The following is a 12874-nucleotide window of genomic DNA, read 5'->3' as shown; positions in this document are numbered from 1 at the left end:
GGTTCCTCATGAGTAAAATTAAGTGTTCTGGAATTCGCATTGTTCTCAATGTTATCCACAATTTGTTATGATCCACACAATCAAATGCTTTTGCATACGCAATAAAACACAAGTAAGCATCTTTCTGGTATTCTTTACTTTGAGCCAAGATTCATCTGACATCAGCAATGATATCCTTCGTTCCACGTCCCCTTTTGAATCCAGCCTGTACCTCTGGAAATTCTCTGTCAATATACTGCTGCAACCATTTTTGAATTATCTTCAGTAAGATTTTACTTGCATGTGATATTAATGATATTGTTCTACAATTTCCACATTCTGTGGGATCACCTTTCTTGGAAATGGGTACAAATATGGTCCATATGTTGAAACATCTCAACAGGTATTCTGTCAATTCCTGGAGCCTTGTTCTTCACCAATTCCCTCAGTGCAGCTTTGACTTCTTCCCTCAATACCACTGGTTCTTGAACATATGTCACCTCCTGAAATGGATGAAGATCGAGCAGTTCTTTTTGGTACAGTGACTCTGTGTATTCCTTCCATCTTCTTTTGATGCTTCTTGGGTCATTCAATAGTTTGCCCATAGAATCTTTCAATATTGCAACTCGAGGCTTAAATTTTTCCCTCAGTTCTTTCAGCTTGAGAAATGCCGAGTGTGTTCTTCCCTTTTGGTTTTCTAACTCCAGGTCTCTGCATATTTCCTCATAGTAATTGGCTTTGTCTGCTCGAGCTGCTCTTTGAAATCTTCGGTTCAGCTCTTTTATCTTGTCATTTCTTCCATTTGCTTTAGCTACTCTTCACTCAAGGGCAAGCTTTAGAGTCTCTTCTGACATCCATTCTGGTCTTTTCTTTCTTTCTTGGACTTTCAATGACTTCTTGCTTTCTTCACGGATGATGGTCTTGAAGACCATCAATTCTTCTGGTTTTCTTTCTTCTGGATTTCGGTCATTGGTGTTCAATGCATCAAATCTATTCTTTAGATGGTCCGTAATTCAAGAGGTACCTACATGTCATCTAATTCTAAGAAAAGCCATCTAAGTGGTTTTTCACATTCCTATTTGAAATTTGCAAAACAACAATTTGAATTTCAACACCTGCATTTTCTAAGGCAATGCAGTTGGATCTCTTCTTTCAAACTGCTAGCAGTATTATGCAGAGTTAAGTATTATCCTAGAGATAGAACTATATGAGAAACACTAGTTGTTACCTTCAAAATAATTAAAATACTAATGCTAGCAGCAGTCACAGTCAAGAAATATGGCAAGAAATCTTTCCAAAGATGCTGCCATAAATCTGGCCTTCTATTAGTTTAGTCACCATTTTTACAACTTCTAACACTTTCCTTGTGAGATAAATGAAGGGTTGTTTTTTTAAAAGAGTATAAATAATACAGTAAGTTTTCATTTAGAATGTCATAAATGTTACTGTTTCTAACTACTCATGGGAAAATGAATCTACAAATACAAATACAAATTCAAGTGAAGTATCTATCTAGCAAGGAATTAAGTGGTTAAGCACTTGGCTGCTAACCAGAAGTTGGTGACTCAAAATCACTAGCCACTTTGTAGAAGAAAAATGCGGCCTTCTGCTTCCTAAAGGCTGCAGCCTTGGAAACCCAATGGAGCAGTTCTACTCAATCCTATAGGGTTGCTATGAGTTGAAATCAACTCTTTGGCTATGGTTTGGAGTTATCTATGTAGCCTGTTTTCTGAGTTGATCTAAACTAGAAAAGATGATACATTAATGATACAGTCAGAGAGTATTTGACAGGAGGCAGGGAGAAGAGTTATTTTCCTCAAATAAAAGCAAAATCATCAAAAGCTTAAAGTATCTCATTTATTCACACATACCCCTAAGTTAAGGAACAAGTAGGTAGTCGACTGGGCTTCTCCTAAAAATACCTCAAGAGCAAGTGAGTAGAACACTCTGTAAAACTGAAGTATTGGCACAGTGGATTTCCCATTCTAAACTCAAGGATATAATCTCCAATGCCTACCCCCTGGAAGGTGGCCAGGAAATGTACCTCATGGGTGGGTAAATGATGAAGGAATGAAGGAACTTAACCAATCCTCTATTTTGGGCCATTTAGGCTGTTTCCTATTACTCCTAACCTAGCACATATTAGGTTTCCAATAAATGTTTGCTGACGGCTAAATAAAATAATAAATAGAATCTTTCCCAAATGTATTCTACAAAGTATTACTAATTTTCAAGAATAATGAAGGATAATCATTCTGTAAACAGCAACTTACATAAGTGAGGGAAAGGAAGAAAAATTAAGTTCTGTCACATAAACATGAAAAAATGTATGTAGTTGATAAAAGCACTCTCAGAAACTAGTATTTTAGCAAATTTTTCTGGTTCTTTTTCAAACAGGGACAGGTATGCAGTCAACAAGATTTGATAACTCTTTACACATTGTCTATTTAAAGAAAAATGGTCTTCCTAAAATAGCATGCTGTAGACCCAGAAAGCTTTGCCACTTCTCAGGAGTAGTCTAAAGACTGAACACGTTCTTCATCTTGTGCAATATCACTACCTACTCCCAAATAAGCCTCTGCATAAATTAATGGGCTAATTAGAAATCAGGGGGTAGACTGAAACAAAGATAGTAATCCCGTAAAGCGCTGAGCTTAGAGAAGGGGATTGGTGGGCACGAAAGTCCTATTCTATATCCTCGGAGAGCTAATAAAAACAGAGTCTCTTTAAAATGAAACCAGTGTCTATTAAAATGGTAAGTTATCTTACTGAGAACTAACATTGCCAGTTGGAAGCTACGTTTCTTAGTAAACATTTAAAACATGCAAATTGTAAAACATGCAAACCTGAAATGACAATACTGTTTATCAGTCTACTTCATGCTCTTCCAATGACTCAAAGCCCTCACAGACAGATTCCACAGGCACTTTGGTTCCTTTCAAGGGTTCTTTGGTTTTAACTTTATTTATATAACCTGCCTCTTCTTCTCTCCATGTTTTAATAAAAGTTTCTTTTATCTTTAAATGCTATGAAGAAGAGGCCCCAAAAGAGACAAAGGTGGGAAACGAACCCCTGTGCAGTTTGCCGGAGGTGGCGCTTATAAAGCACAGAGACCACGAGGCTGGGCACAGGGAACCAAGTGCTAGTCCTGATGGTACTCGCCCTCATCAACTCACTTAGGACTCTTCAACTTGCAGGCTGCAGCATCCAACATCGTGAATCACGCGTCTCTTGAGTGTTTTAATGTTCTTTTGAAAATATCACCATGAGGTGCATCATGGCTCTCAAATGCAGCAAAATCAGTGCTAGTAATATCAGCAGCAAGAAGCAAAAGAAGAGTACTGATCCGTCAGTGAAACCAAAGGTTATTAAACAACATGAAGGTGGGAAATCAGTGAACGCTGTTGCTCACAATTTAGGCATGTCACCCTCAACCATCATGACGATCCTCAAAAACAAAGGAAAAATTCTCCAAACTGTGGAAGGATCAGCTCCACCGAAAGCTGCAAGGCTAACAAAAATGTGAGAGGGACCTGTATCAGATACGGAGAAACTGCTAACGATGTGGATCGTGGACCAAACTGCATCCCTCTTGGCACGCTGATGATCACTGCTAAGGTATGAAGCTTGTCGGAGATGCTTAAAGAGAAAGCAGGACCAGCAACAACATGGTGGGCACTCAATGCCCAAATCACGAAACATCTTTTACTTCACTGAATGTACCATGGACATTAAGAGACACATGACTGCATTGCCTTTTCTTATCAGTATATTTATAAATCTGATCTTTAATCTGTCAGTGAGCAAACATCTGAGAATGACACCACCAGGAAATTCTGAACCACAACACTGTACACAGTAAGGCAACAACACGATGCACTGCTGCCAAGCTGAACCCGACTCATAGTGACCCCTTCTTGGGTTTCTGAGGCAGCATCACTACGGAAGTAGATTGCCCAACCTTCCTTCCGAGGAGTGGCTGGTGGGTTTGAACCGCCAGCCTTCTGATTAGTAGTCAAATGCCTTAGGCACTAGGCCACCAGAGCTCCCCGTATGTAGTATTTATTACTAACAAGAAGAGGGACCGAAAAAGAAAGGATAGCTATAGTGTGGTTCACGGTGGTTCACGGTAACTCAAGTCAGTCATATGTCAGTGACTATTTGTAATACCACTCTCACTACCTCAGACACACACCAAAAACAAACAAACAAAACTGGTTCTAAGCCTACCTATGTTCTACAGAATCATCACCACCACAACACAGCGATGGGCTAGGTAAGTCTCCAGGCCTCAGCTGGCCCTCAAAAGTATTTGATGAGATGCTTTAAGGGGACTGTGCACCGGGTAAGTTTAAAGACCCCTTTCAGGCCTCAGAGGATATACATCAAGGCAAGAACATCATCCGTTACTCGGGGGTAGGGATTGAGGTTGGAGGGTGGTGGTCAGGTGGCTTTTGAGTTCTACCTTTAAGGAGTGATTATTTTTTAAATGACAATTGTATTCAACTATTTCTTGCATAATCACAAATTAATGCACTTTGAAGAAGGAAAAAAAAAAGACCCCATTCACATCTGGCACTTCATAGTTCTACAACAGACAGGCTTTTCTGAGTTGACCCAGCAACAGAACCTTATTTACAGCATCATTTCTATGTAGAAATCTCAAACATCCAACTTAAAAATCAGCTCTGAGAACACAATCCATTTGAACGTGGAGTCCTTCCTGTACCTCATACAATTCTGTCTTCCATTTTCCTATACGTCCTTATTACAAGAGTAAACACACTCTCAGGTCAAAAACATGACTTGGAGAAAAAGAGCACATTGTAATTGGAATAAAAAAACACTTACTGTCTTTTCTTTATCACTAATAAAATTATTATAATCAACTTTACATCTTAAACATCGATTGAAACAGACCAGCAGTGTTCTCACTCCCATTTCTCTCCGGACGTTCCCCTTATTTTAATGCAATCCAGCAAGCCCTTATTAGGCAATTCTTGGGTACTCAAATTTGAGTTATAAAAAACATGCTCCAAGGAGACAGAGGTGGGCAGCGAAGCCAAAAGACTCTTGGATGCTCCAAAATCCCAACTCCTAGTATTTGTGCTCTCGTGTAATCCTCTCTTTCGGTGTTTGTGTGAGACCTGTGACTTGCTTCTAACCTGCAGAACATGGCAAAGATGATGGGATGCTATTTCTATGATTACTTTACAAAGACCATGACATCCCCTTGCTGGCTTATTCTATTGACGCTCTCCCCTGCTAGCTTTGATGAAGTAAGCAGCCATATGGAAGGGCAACATATCAAGACCTGAGAGTTATCTCTGGCCAAAAGCCAGCAAGAAACTAAGGCCCCCAGTCCAACAACCCTCAAGGAACTGAATGTTGCCAACAACCACATATGCTTCAAAGGGGATCTTTCCCCAGCTGAATCTCAGATAAGACCCCAGATGTAGCCAACACCTTATCTTCAGCCTTGTGAGAATGCCTGAAGGAGAACACACAGGTGAGCCACACCACATTCCTGTTCCACAGAAACTGGGAGATAACACTTGCATTGCTTTAAGCCATTAAATGTAATTGTTACCTAACAACTGATAATTAAAATAGACAGAAGAGAAATAGATACAATATAATTAGAATACAATTAAATTAAAGGAAGCTCACTAGTTAGTTTTGAAACATTTCATGAAGAGGTTAGTTATGAGAACCATCTTGAGTCTTTCAAGAATTCAGACCGGAAGAGAGGTCGAAGGAAGAGTGCAGAGGTAGGATCAACTGAGTATCACGGACAACACGACACTGAGGAACAGTCAGAGAAGACTGAATAGGGAGCATGGGACCAGCTCATGAGAGGCCTGGGGTAGCAGGGCAGGGGGTTATCTTTGACACTATAAGCAACACCACCAAAGGAAAGACTCTTGAGCAGGGAAATGAGGAAATAGCAGCTGTGTTTCAAAGAACCTAATCCTATCACAGTGTAAAGGATGAAGCAGATTAGGGATAAAACGACCAAGAATAGATATGCTGGCACAACAATCTTCATGAAAGACTAGTAAACGTGTGAGGGGTGGGCAGATGGTTCATACTCATTAATAATCAAAGGAATGCAAATTAAAACCATAAAACACCTTTTTTTTTATTTTGGTCTATCAAGTTACTAAAAAATAGAAACTAATAATACTAACAAAAATAAAGCAATCTCAGACACTGTTAGTAGCGATATAAATGGAAAAGCCTTTATGGAAAGCCACTCAATAATATGCATTGTTGTTCCTGATGTTGTGTGTCCTTGAGTCACTTCCAACTCATTTGGACACAGCAACCATATAGGACAGAATAGAACTGCCCCACAGGGTCTCCTAGGCTGTAATCTTTATGGGAGCAGGCACCCAGTCTTTTCTCCCCCAGAGATTCTGGTGGATTTGAATCCTGACTTTTCGGTTGGTTAGCAGTCAGGTGTTAACCATTCTACCCATAGAGCTCCTTTAATATTCACTGATGATGTTAAAATGTTCAGATCACCCAGCCTCAGTAATTCACCTCTTAGAACACACTCTGCTGTGGTTGTTATGTGCCACTGAGTCGGACCCGACTCATAGTGACCCCTCCTTGGGTTTCTGAAGTGGTATCACTACGGAAGTAGATTGCCCAACCTTCCTTCTGAGGAGCGGCTGGTGGGTTTGAACTGCCAGCCTTCTGGTTAGCAGTCAAGTGCCTTAGGCACTATGCTACCAGAGCTCCAAGAACATACTATATTTAGTAAATATAGGTAAATAGGTAAATTTAAATATAGGTAAATTTATTTACCTATTCAACAAACATGTATGAGTGCCTGTGTGAGGCCCCGGGTTCAATTCCTGCCATCTCCACCGCAGACTTTATTCCAGAAACTCAATGGGGTCACTATGAGTCAGAATCAACCCGATGCAGTGAGTTTGGGTTTACTATTATTATTACACTCTGGGCATTGAGCTAGGTACTAAGGATATAGCAGTGAACCAAACAGAACTCATTTCTTCTCTCATGAAACTTAGGGACACATATTTAACAAATAATCACACAGTAAATGTATAATTATATGTATTACAGGATATGATGAGAGAGCATATAAAAATATTTAAAGTGTGAGATCAAAGATCTCTCTGGGAAGTGGCATTTATACTGAGAACTGAAAGATGACTAAAATTTAGCCCCGTGAAGAATGGGAGGAATTTTTCTGTCTGATAGAGGAAACAATACTTATAAGGGCAAGATAGAGGTAGCTGTACTCAAGATCTTAAAGAACTCCTTTGTTGACTCGTTCATCAAAAATGTATGGAAGTGCTAGTAAGTACTAGATACTACAGCAGGTGCTGAGGAAAAAGGACCGGAAAAGGAGACCGAGATCAGACTGAGGTCACAGCATACAAAACAGGTGCAGAAATATCCTGAGGCTACAGAAGGGCCTGGGCTCATCATAAGCCAAAGATGTACGAGGAATAAGTATAAAAGGTGGGAACTAATGCACCCAGCAGAAACACAGGTAAAGACAGAGGAGACAGATCGAAGACTCCAGACTGCCCGTCTCCTTCCAATTCTGAGTATTATAGACTTACCTGAGTAAGGTATGTTCAACAAACATACCAGAAATACTAAGATAGGCCAGAAATAAAAAGGCCTTAATACACAGAGAAGATGAAGTAGAAATCAAAAATAAACTTTAAACATGGATACCTGTACCAAGAAATAGCTATACTTTGGAAACTGTTTTCCCTAAAGCTACATAAATGAAAGGAGCTCTGGCGGCATAGTGCCTGAGGCATCTGACTGCTAACCAGAAGGCTGGCAGTTCAAATCCACCAGCCACACCACGGAACGAAGACTGGGTGACCTACTTCTGTAAAGATTTACCACCTCAGAAACCTAACAGGTGTCACTATGAGTCAAAATTAACTCTATAGTCGTGAGTTTGGTTTTGGTTTGATTTATACATAAATGGCCCCAACTATATTAAATATAGCATATATTTCAGGGAAAAGTGATCATTTATTTGGAATAATAAGCTGGCTGTCTTTGCAAGAAGCCAAAATGTCAATGCAGGAACCCAAGGATTTGAAATCTACTCCACTGAAATTACAAATTGACCAAATGAAGCACCATAAGATTAAGTGTGGTATTTACACAACTCTTATGGTAACAATATGCTTGGTATCATCATCAAGTTATGGAGGAAGCCATAAAAATGATCACCATCTCATGTGAGCCGTAGACCTGAGAGGATAGGCCTTTTCCTCTTCTCAGTTATCTAAATGATAATATTTATGTTTGGTACATGTCATCAGCAGTGAAGAGTCAAACAATATTTGAAAGTATGGATACAATGTACAAAATCAAAAACAAAAGGAAAAACTGTGGCACTCTCTGTGTTATTCTTACAACCTCTGTATCAATCTAAAATTATTTCAAAATAAAGTTAAAAAAAAACCACATAAACAAGCAAACAAAAAGATATAGGTATTCCTGACACAAGAAACTATGCAAAAACAAACAAAATATATGGGTGCTACTGTCACAAGAAACAATCCACATCTAAAATTTGTGTTAACTTCATGAGACAATCGTGAAGAGTAAATGAAACAATCCTCCAAATTACTCTCTTAGATTCCAATGTTCACATCCGTCAAGGGATGCAGGAAGAGAAAAAGTCACTGTATGCACGAGCTGTTCCACTGCCCTCCAGTCATGTGGCTTTGAGAAGACCACCGCCATCTCTCCCAGCCTCTGCTACATGTATCTCACCATGGTATCCCAGGGCTGTTTACTCGGCATACTGTTGTTGTTAGGTGCCACCGAGTCAGTTCTGATCCACAGTGACCCTGTGCACAACAGAACAAAACACTACCCAGTCAGCCACCATCCTCATATTGTTGCCATGCCTGAGCTCATTGTTGCAGCCAGTGTCAATCCAGCTTATTGAAGGCCTTCCTGTTCTTCACTGACCCTTTTGATGTCCTTCTCCAGGGAATGAGCCCTCTGGATAACATAACCAAAGGATGAGAGATGAAGTCTTACCATCCTCACTTCAAAGGAGCATTCGAAGGTTGTACGTCTTCCAAGACAGAGCTGTTTGTTCTTCTAGCGGTCCATGATATATTCAGTACTCTTCAGCCAACACCACAACTCGAATGCATCAATTCTTTGCACTCTTTCTTATTCACTGTCCAGCTTTCACAGGCATATGAGCCTACTGAAAATACCATGGCTTGGGTCAGGCTCACCTTAGTCTTCAAAGTGGTATCTTTGCCCTAAACACTTTAAAGAGGTCTTTTGCAGAAGTTTTGCCCAATGCTACATCGTTTGATTTTATGACTGCAGCTTCCACGGGCATTGATTGTGGATCCAAGTGAAATGAAGTCCTTGACAACTTCAATCTTTTCTCCATTTATCATGATACTGCTTATTGGTCTAATTCTGAGGATTTGTGTTTTCTTTATGTTAGGATATAATCCATATTGAAGGGTGTATGTATCTTTGATCTTCATCAGTAAGTACTTCAAGTCCTCTTTGGTTTCAGCAAGCAAGGTTGTGTCATCTGCATATTGCAGGTTGTTAATGAGTCTTCCTCCAATGGTGATGCCATCTTTTTCCTCCTACAGGTCAGCTTCTCGGATTATTTGCTCAGCATATAGATTGAGTAAGTATGGTGAAAAGATATACCTTTCCTGATTTTTACTATGACATGCTATACATATATTCATTATTACCATTTAAATCCTTAAGTACTCGAACTGCATCATCTCCCTTTCATTTAAAGAAGAAATATCTTTGAGAAACGATTAACTATTTGGGTTTCTGCAAGTTTCTGAAATTATCAAATTAATCCTATTCTTCCAGTAGGGACCCAGATTTAACCAACAGATTTATGCAATAATAAATAGTATTACATACAGCCTTTTTGGAAAACACCTCATAATAGAACTATAAACTGAAAACATATTTTTATCCACTTAGTCTTTTCCTATAAAGTGTAGTAATTGAATTAGTTAACCTGTTACCTTAAAATTAGTTTTGTTAATTCTGGAGACCTACCTAGATACTTGAAATGTCTAGTAAGTGTACAGGGGCATAAACGTACAGTTTAAACAAATATATTAGTATCATACATTAAATATGTTAGAGGAAATATATTTTCCCCAAGACTTTAAAAATAAAATAATAGCTCTCTTGAAGAAAAGGGTGATTAAGTCAGGAATTTCATAAAATCCAAAAGATAAACATTGGAAACTCAAATTTTAAAGTCAAATAAAACGTATCTCTTACAAAATTGGAAATTGATGTCTACTTATAAATGCTGCATTCCAAAATGTTTCCTTAAATGTCAGGGTTTCAAAATCCATTACCATCCCTGCCTTCCATCAAGTATAATCTTAGGAGGAAGAATATTACATTATTTTCTGTGTTAAAACTAAGTGTACAACCTAAAAGTTAAAAGAAGAACAGAGCATGAGAATAACCCTCTCAAACCACGCCTTGATTCACTCAAAACTTAAGTCAGCCCATTTTAACATGGCGGCTAATTTTGTTTCCTGGGAAATTTATTTGTAGACCAAAAACAGGAGTGATTCAAGTGTACGGTTTAAAAAAAAAAAAAAAAAAAACACCGAGAAGAATCACAGACAAATAATATTCTTTATAGCAATAAGAGAAGCCGGATTTTCTCTGCCACCCTTAAAAGTTAGTATTCACCATTCAGCAAGGGTCTACTCACTTCCGGTGGGTGTGGTCCATGCCACTGTTTGGTATTGCTTCCAACTTTGCATTTTTCTGCCCACAGATATTTCCATAGCTGTCGTATCCTGACACTAGTCTCGCCGCTGCACCTGTAGCTACTGAAAAGCCACAAATAAATCCCTAGGAAAGAAACAGAAAAAAAAAAAAATACACAAATAAACCATTTCAATAGCAACAGTCACTGCTTGATTTGATAATGAGCTTCTTTTGTCTGTTCAAGGGAACAAAGAGCCATCTTTCCTTCTTGCAAACACTATTCTACTGTTTTCCTTGGATTTCACAGAAGCAGGACAAAGAAGTCCACAGGGAAACACTATTTACTACCATAACAAAACAAATACCAAGCTATGGCATCATAAGATCATCTTGCATTTCATAATAATAATAGCAGCTTCTCTGTATTGACTATCTGCTCTGTGTCAGGCTCTGTACCAGGCACTTACCATACATTATATCTAATCCTCTCAGGAAGAAACTGAGGCCCAGAGAGGTTAAATAAGGTACCCACGGCTACACAAGCAGTAAAGATCAGAACACAGAGTCAAACTCTGCTTTCTTGAACTCTATCAGCTTGTGGAGGGGTTCTATTAAATGAACAGCAGCAAAGGACTGAGAAAAACATCAAGGAACAATGTGTATGTGGGTTCTGAATCATTATCACTTCAGTGCACACTATACTTTTGTTTCCTTCCTGCAATAAAGCTGTATACAAGCCAAAGAATTACACCATGAAGCACTGTCATGCTCTTAGAATTGCAGACTCCCGGAGAGTGAGGCGCTGGTGCTGGCGCTGGCTCTGTGTACCGGAAAGGTCACTTCATTTCATGGGCATATGCTTCATCACAGTGCCAAAGGCAAACCCTAGATGCTTCGGAACTGCACCAGGCTTGCTAAGTCAACTAAGCTTTGACCAAAACAAAGCAATAAAAGCCTTACCAGGCTGCTGGGCAAAAGAACAGGGAGTAAGGCAAATGGTTGCTGGTAAATTTGTTGTAGTTGGTGAAAAGACTAGAGTTAATACATAGTCTTGCAAACCGGTCATTAAAAGGTTGAGTTTTTGTTATCTTTATTAAAGTGTCTAATGAAGGCACCAGCCACTCCTTGGAAGGAAAGCTGGGCAATCTACTTCCGTAGTGATACCACCTCGGAAACCCAAGAAGGTAAGTAACCCTGATAGACCTTGGGCAACGGTGGTAAATACTTCTTCAAAGAAAAGTATTTCCCCCTTAAATACACTTACCTAGATAAACAGGCATAGACAATATATAAATGAATGAGCATGGCTATGTTTCAATAAAACTTTATTTACAAAAACAGGCAGCTAGCCTGTAGGCAATAATTAGCTGACCTCTATCTTAAACAGTTGTTCTTAATTTAAGGTGCCTTAGTGGTGCAATGGTCAAGCACTTGGCTGCCCCAAAAGCTTGTCAGTTCAAACCCACCAACCACTCTGTGGTGAAAAGATGTGGCAGCCTGCTTCTGTAGAGACTACAGCCTGGGAATCCTATGGGGCAGTTCTACGCTACTATAGAGTCGCTATGAGCTGGAATCGAATCAACAGCAATGGGTTTTTTTAATACAAACTAATACTTTTTTCTAAGGAACCCATACCCCTACTTTTATTGTGCAGGTAGAGGAGATGATGGGGAAGAGTACAGAGTGTAATTCCTGTCGGTAAAAACTTCTGGAAGTTACATTTTGTAAGAAAATGGCCTGATTTCCCACTCTTTTTTTTTTTCCTTAAATTTTTATTGGGATTTGGTTGAAAGTTTACAGAGCAAATTCAAATTTATTTTCCACACAACAGTTCATATACATTTTGTTTCATCACATTGACTGCAGTTCCCCACAACGCAACAGCTCTCTTCCCACTTCTTCCCTATAGTTACCTCTTCTTGCTGTTCTTCTTTTTTTATTATTTATTTATTTATTTATTTATTTTTATTGTGATTTGGGTGAAGATTTGCAGAGCAAATTTACTTTCCATACAGCAGTTCACATATACTTTGTCTCATGTCACTGACCACAGTTTACCACAATGCAACAGCTCCCCTCCCACTTCCTCCCCATAGTTACCTCTTCCCAGTGTCCATCCCTCCAAGCACTCCTGCCCTGAGCT

At 39.2% G+C, this 12874-nt stretch overlaps 1 protein-coding gene across 1 annotated transcript in view; it reads right to left on the bottom strand.

The window, feature by feature from the left end:
- The window catches only part of SLC44A1 (solute carrier family 44 member 1), a 101713-nt gene that overhangs the window by 78610 nt on the left and 10229 nt on the right, over positions 1–12874 (bottom strand). The window contains exon 3 of the mRNA XM_007953760.1: positions 10733–10875. Coding sequence (XP_007951951.1) covers positions 10733–10875 — 143 coding nt within the window. The remainder of the gene's footprint in view (positions 1–10732; positions 10876–12874) is intronic.

Source organism: Orycteropus afer, unplaced genomic scaffold (assembly GCF_000298275.1).
Source record: "Orycteropus afer afer isolate SDZICR_OR568_19922 unplaced genomic scaffold, OryAfe1.0 scaffold00410, whole genome shotgun sequence".
Classification (NCBI taxonomy): domain Eukaryota; kingdom Metazoa; phylum Chordata; class Mammalia; order Tubulidentata; family Orycteropodidae; genus Orycteropus; species Orycteropus afer.
Note: the sequence above shows the minus strand (reverse complement) of the source record. Positions and strands in the feature narration are given on the sequence as shown.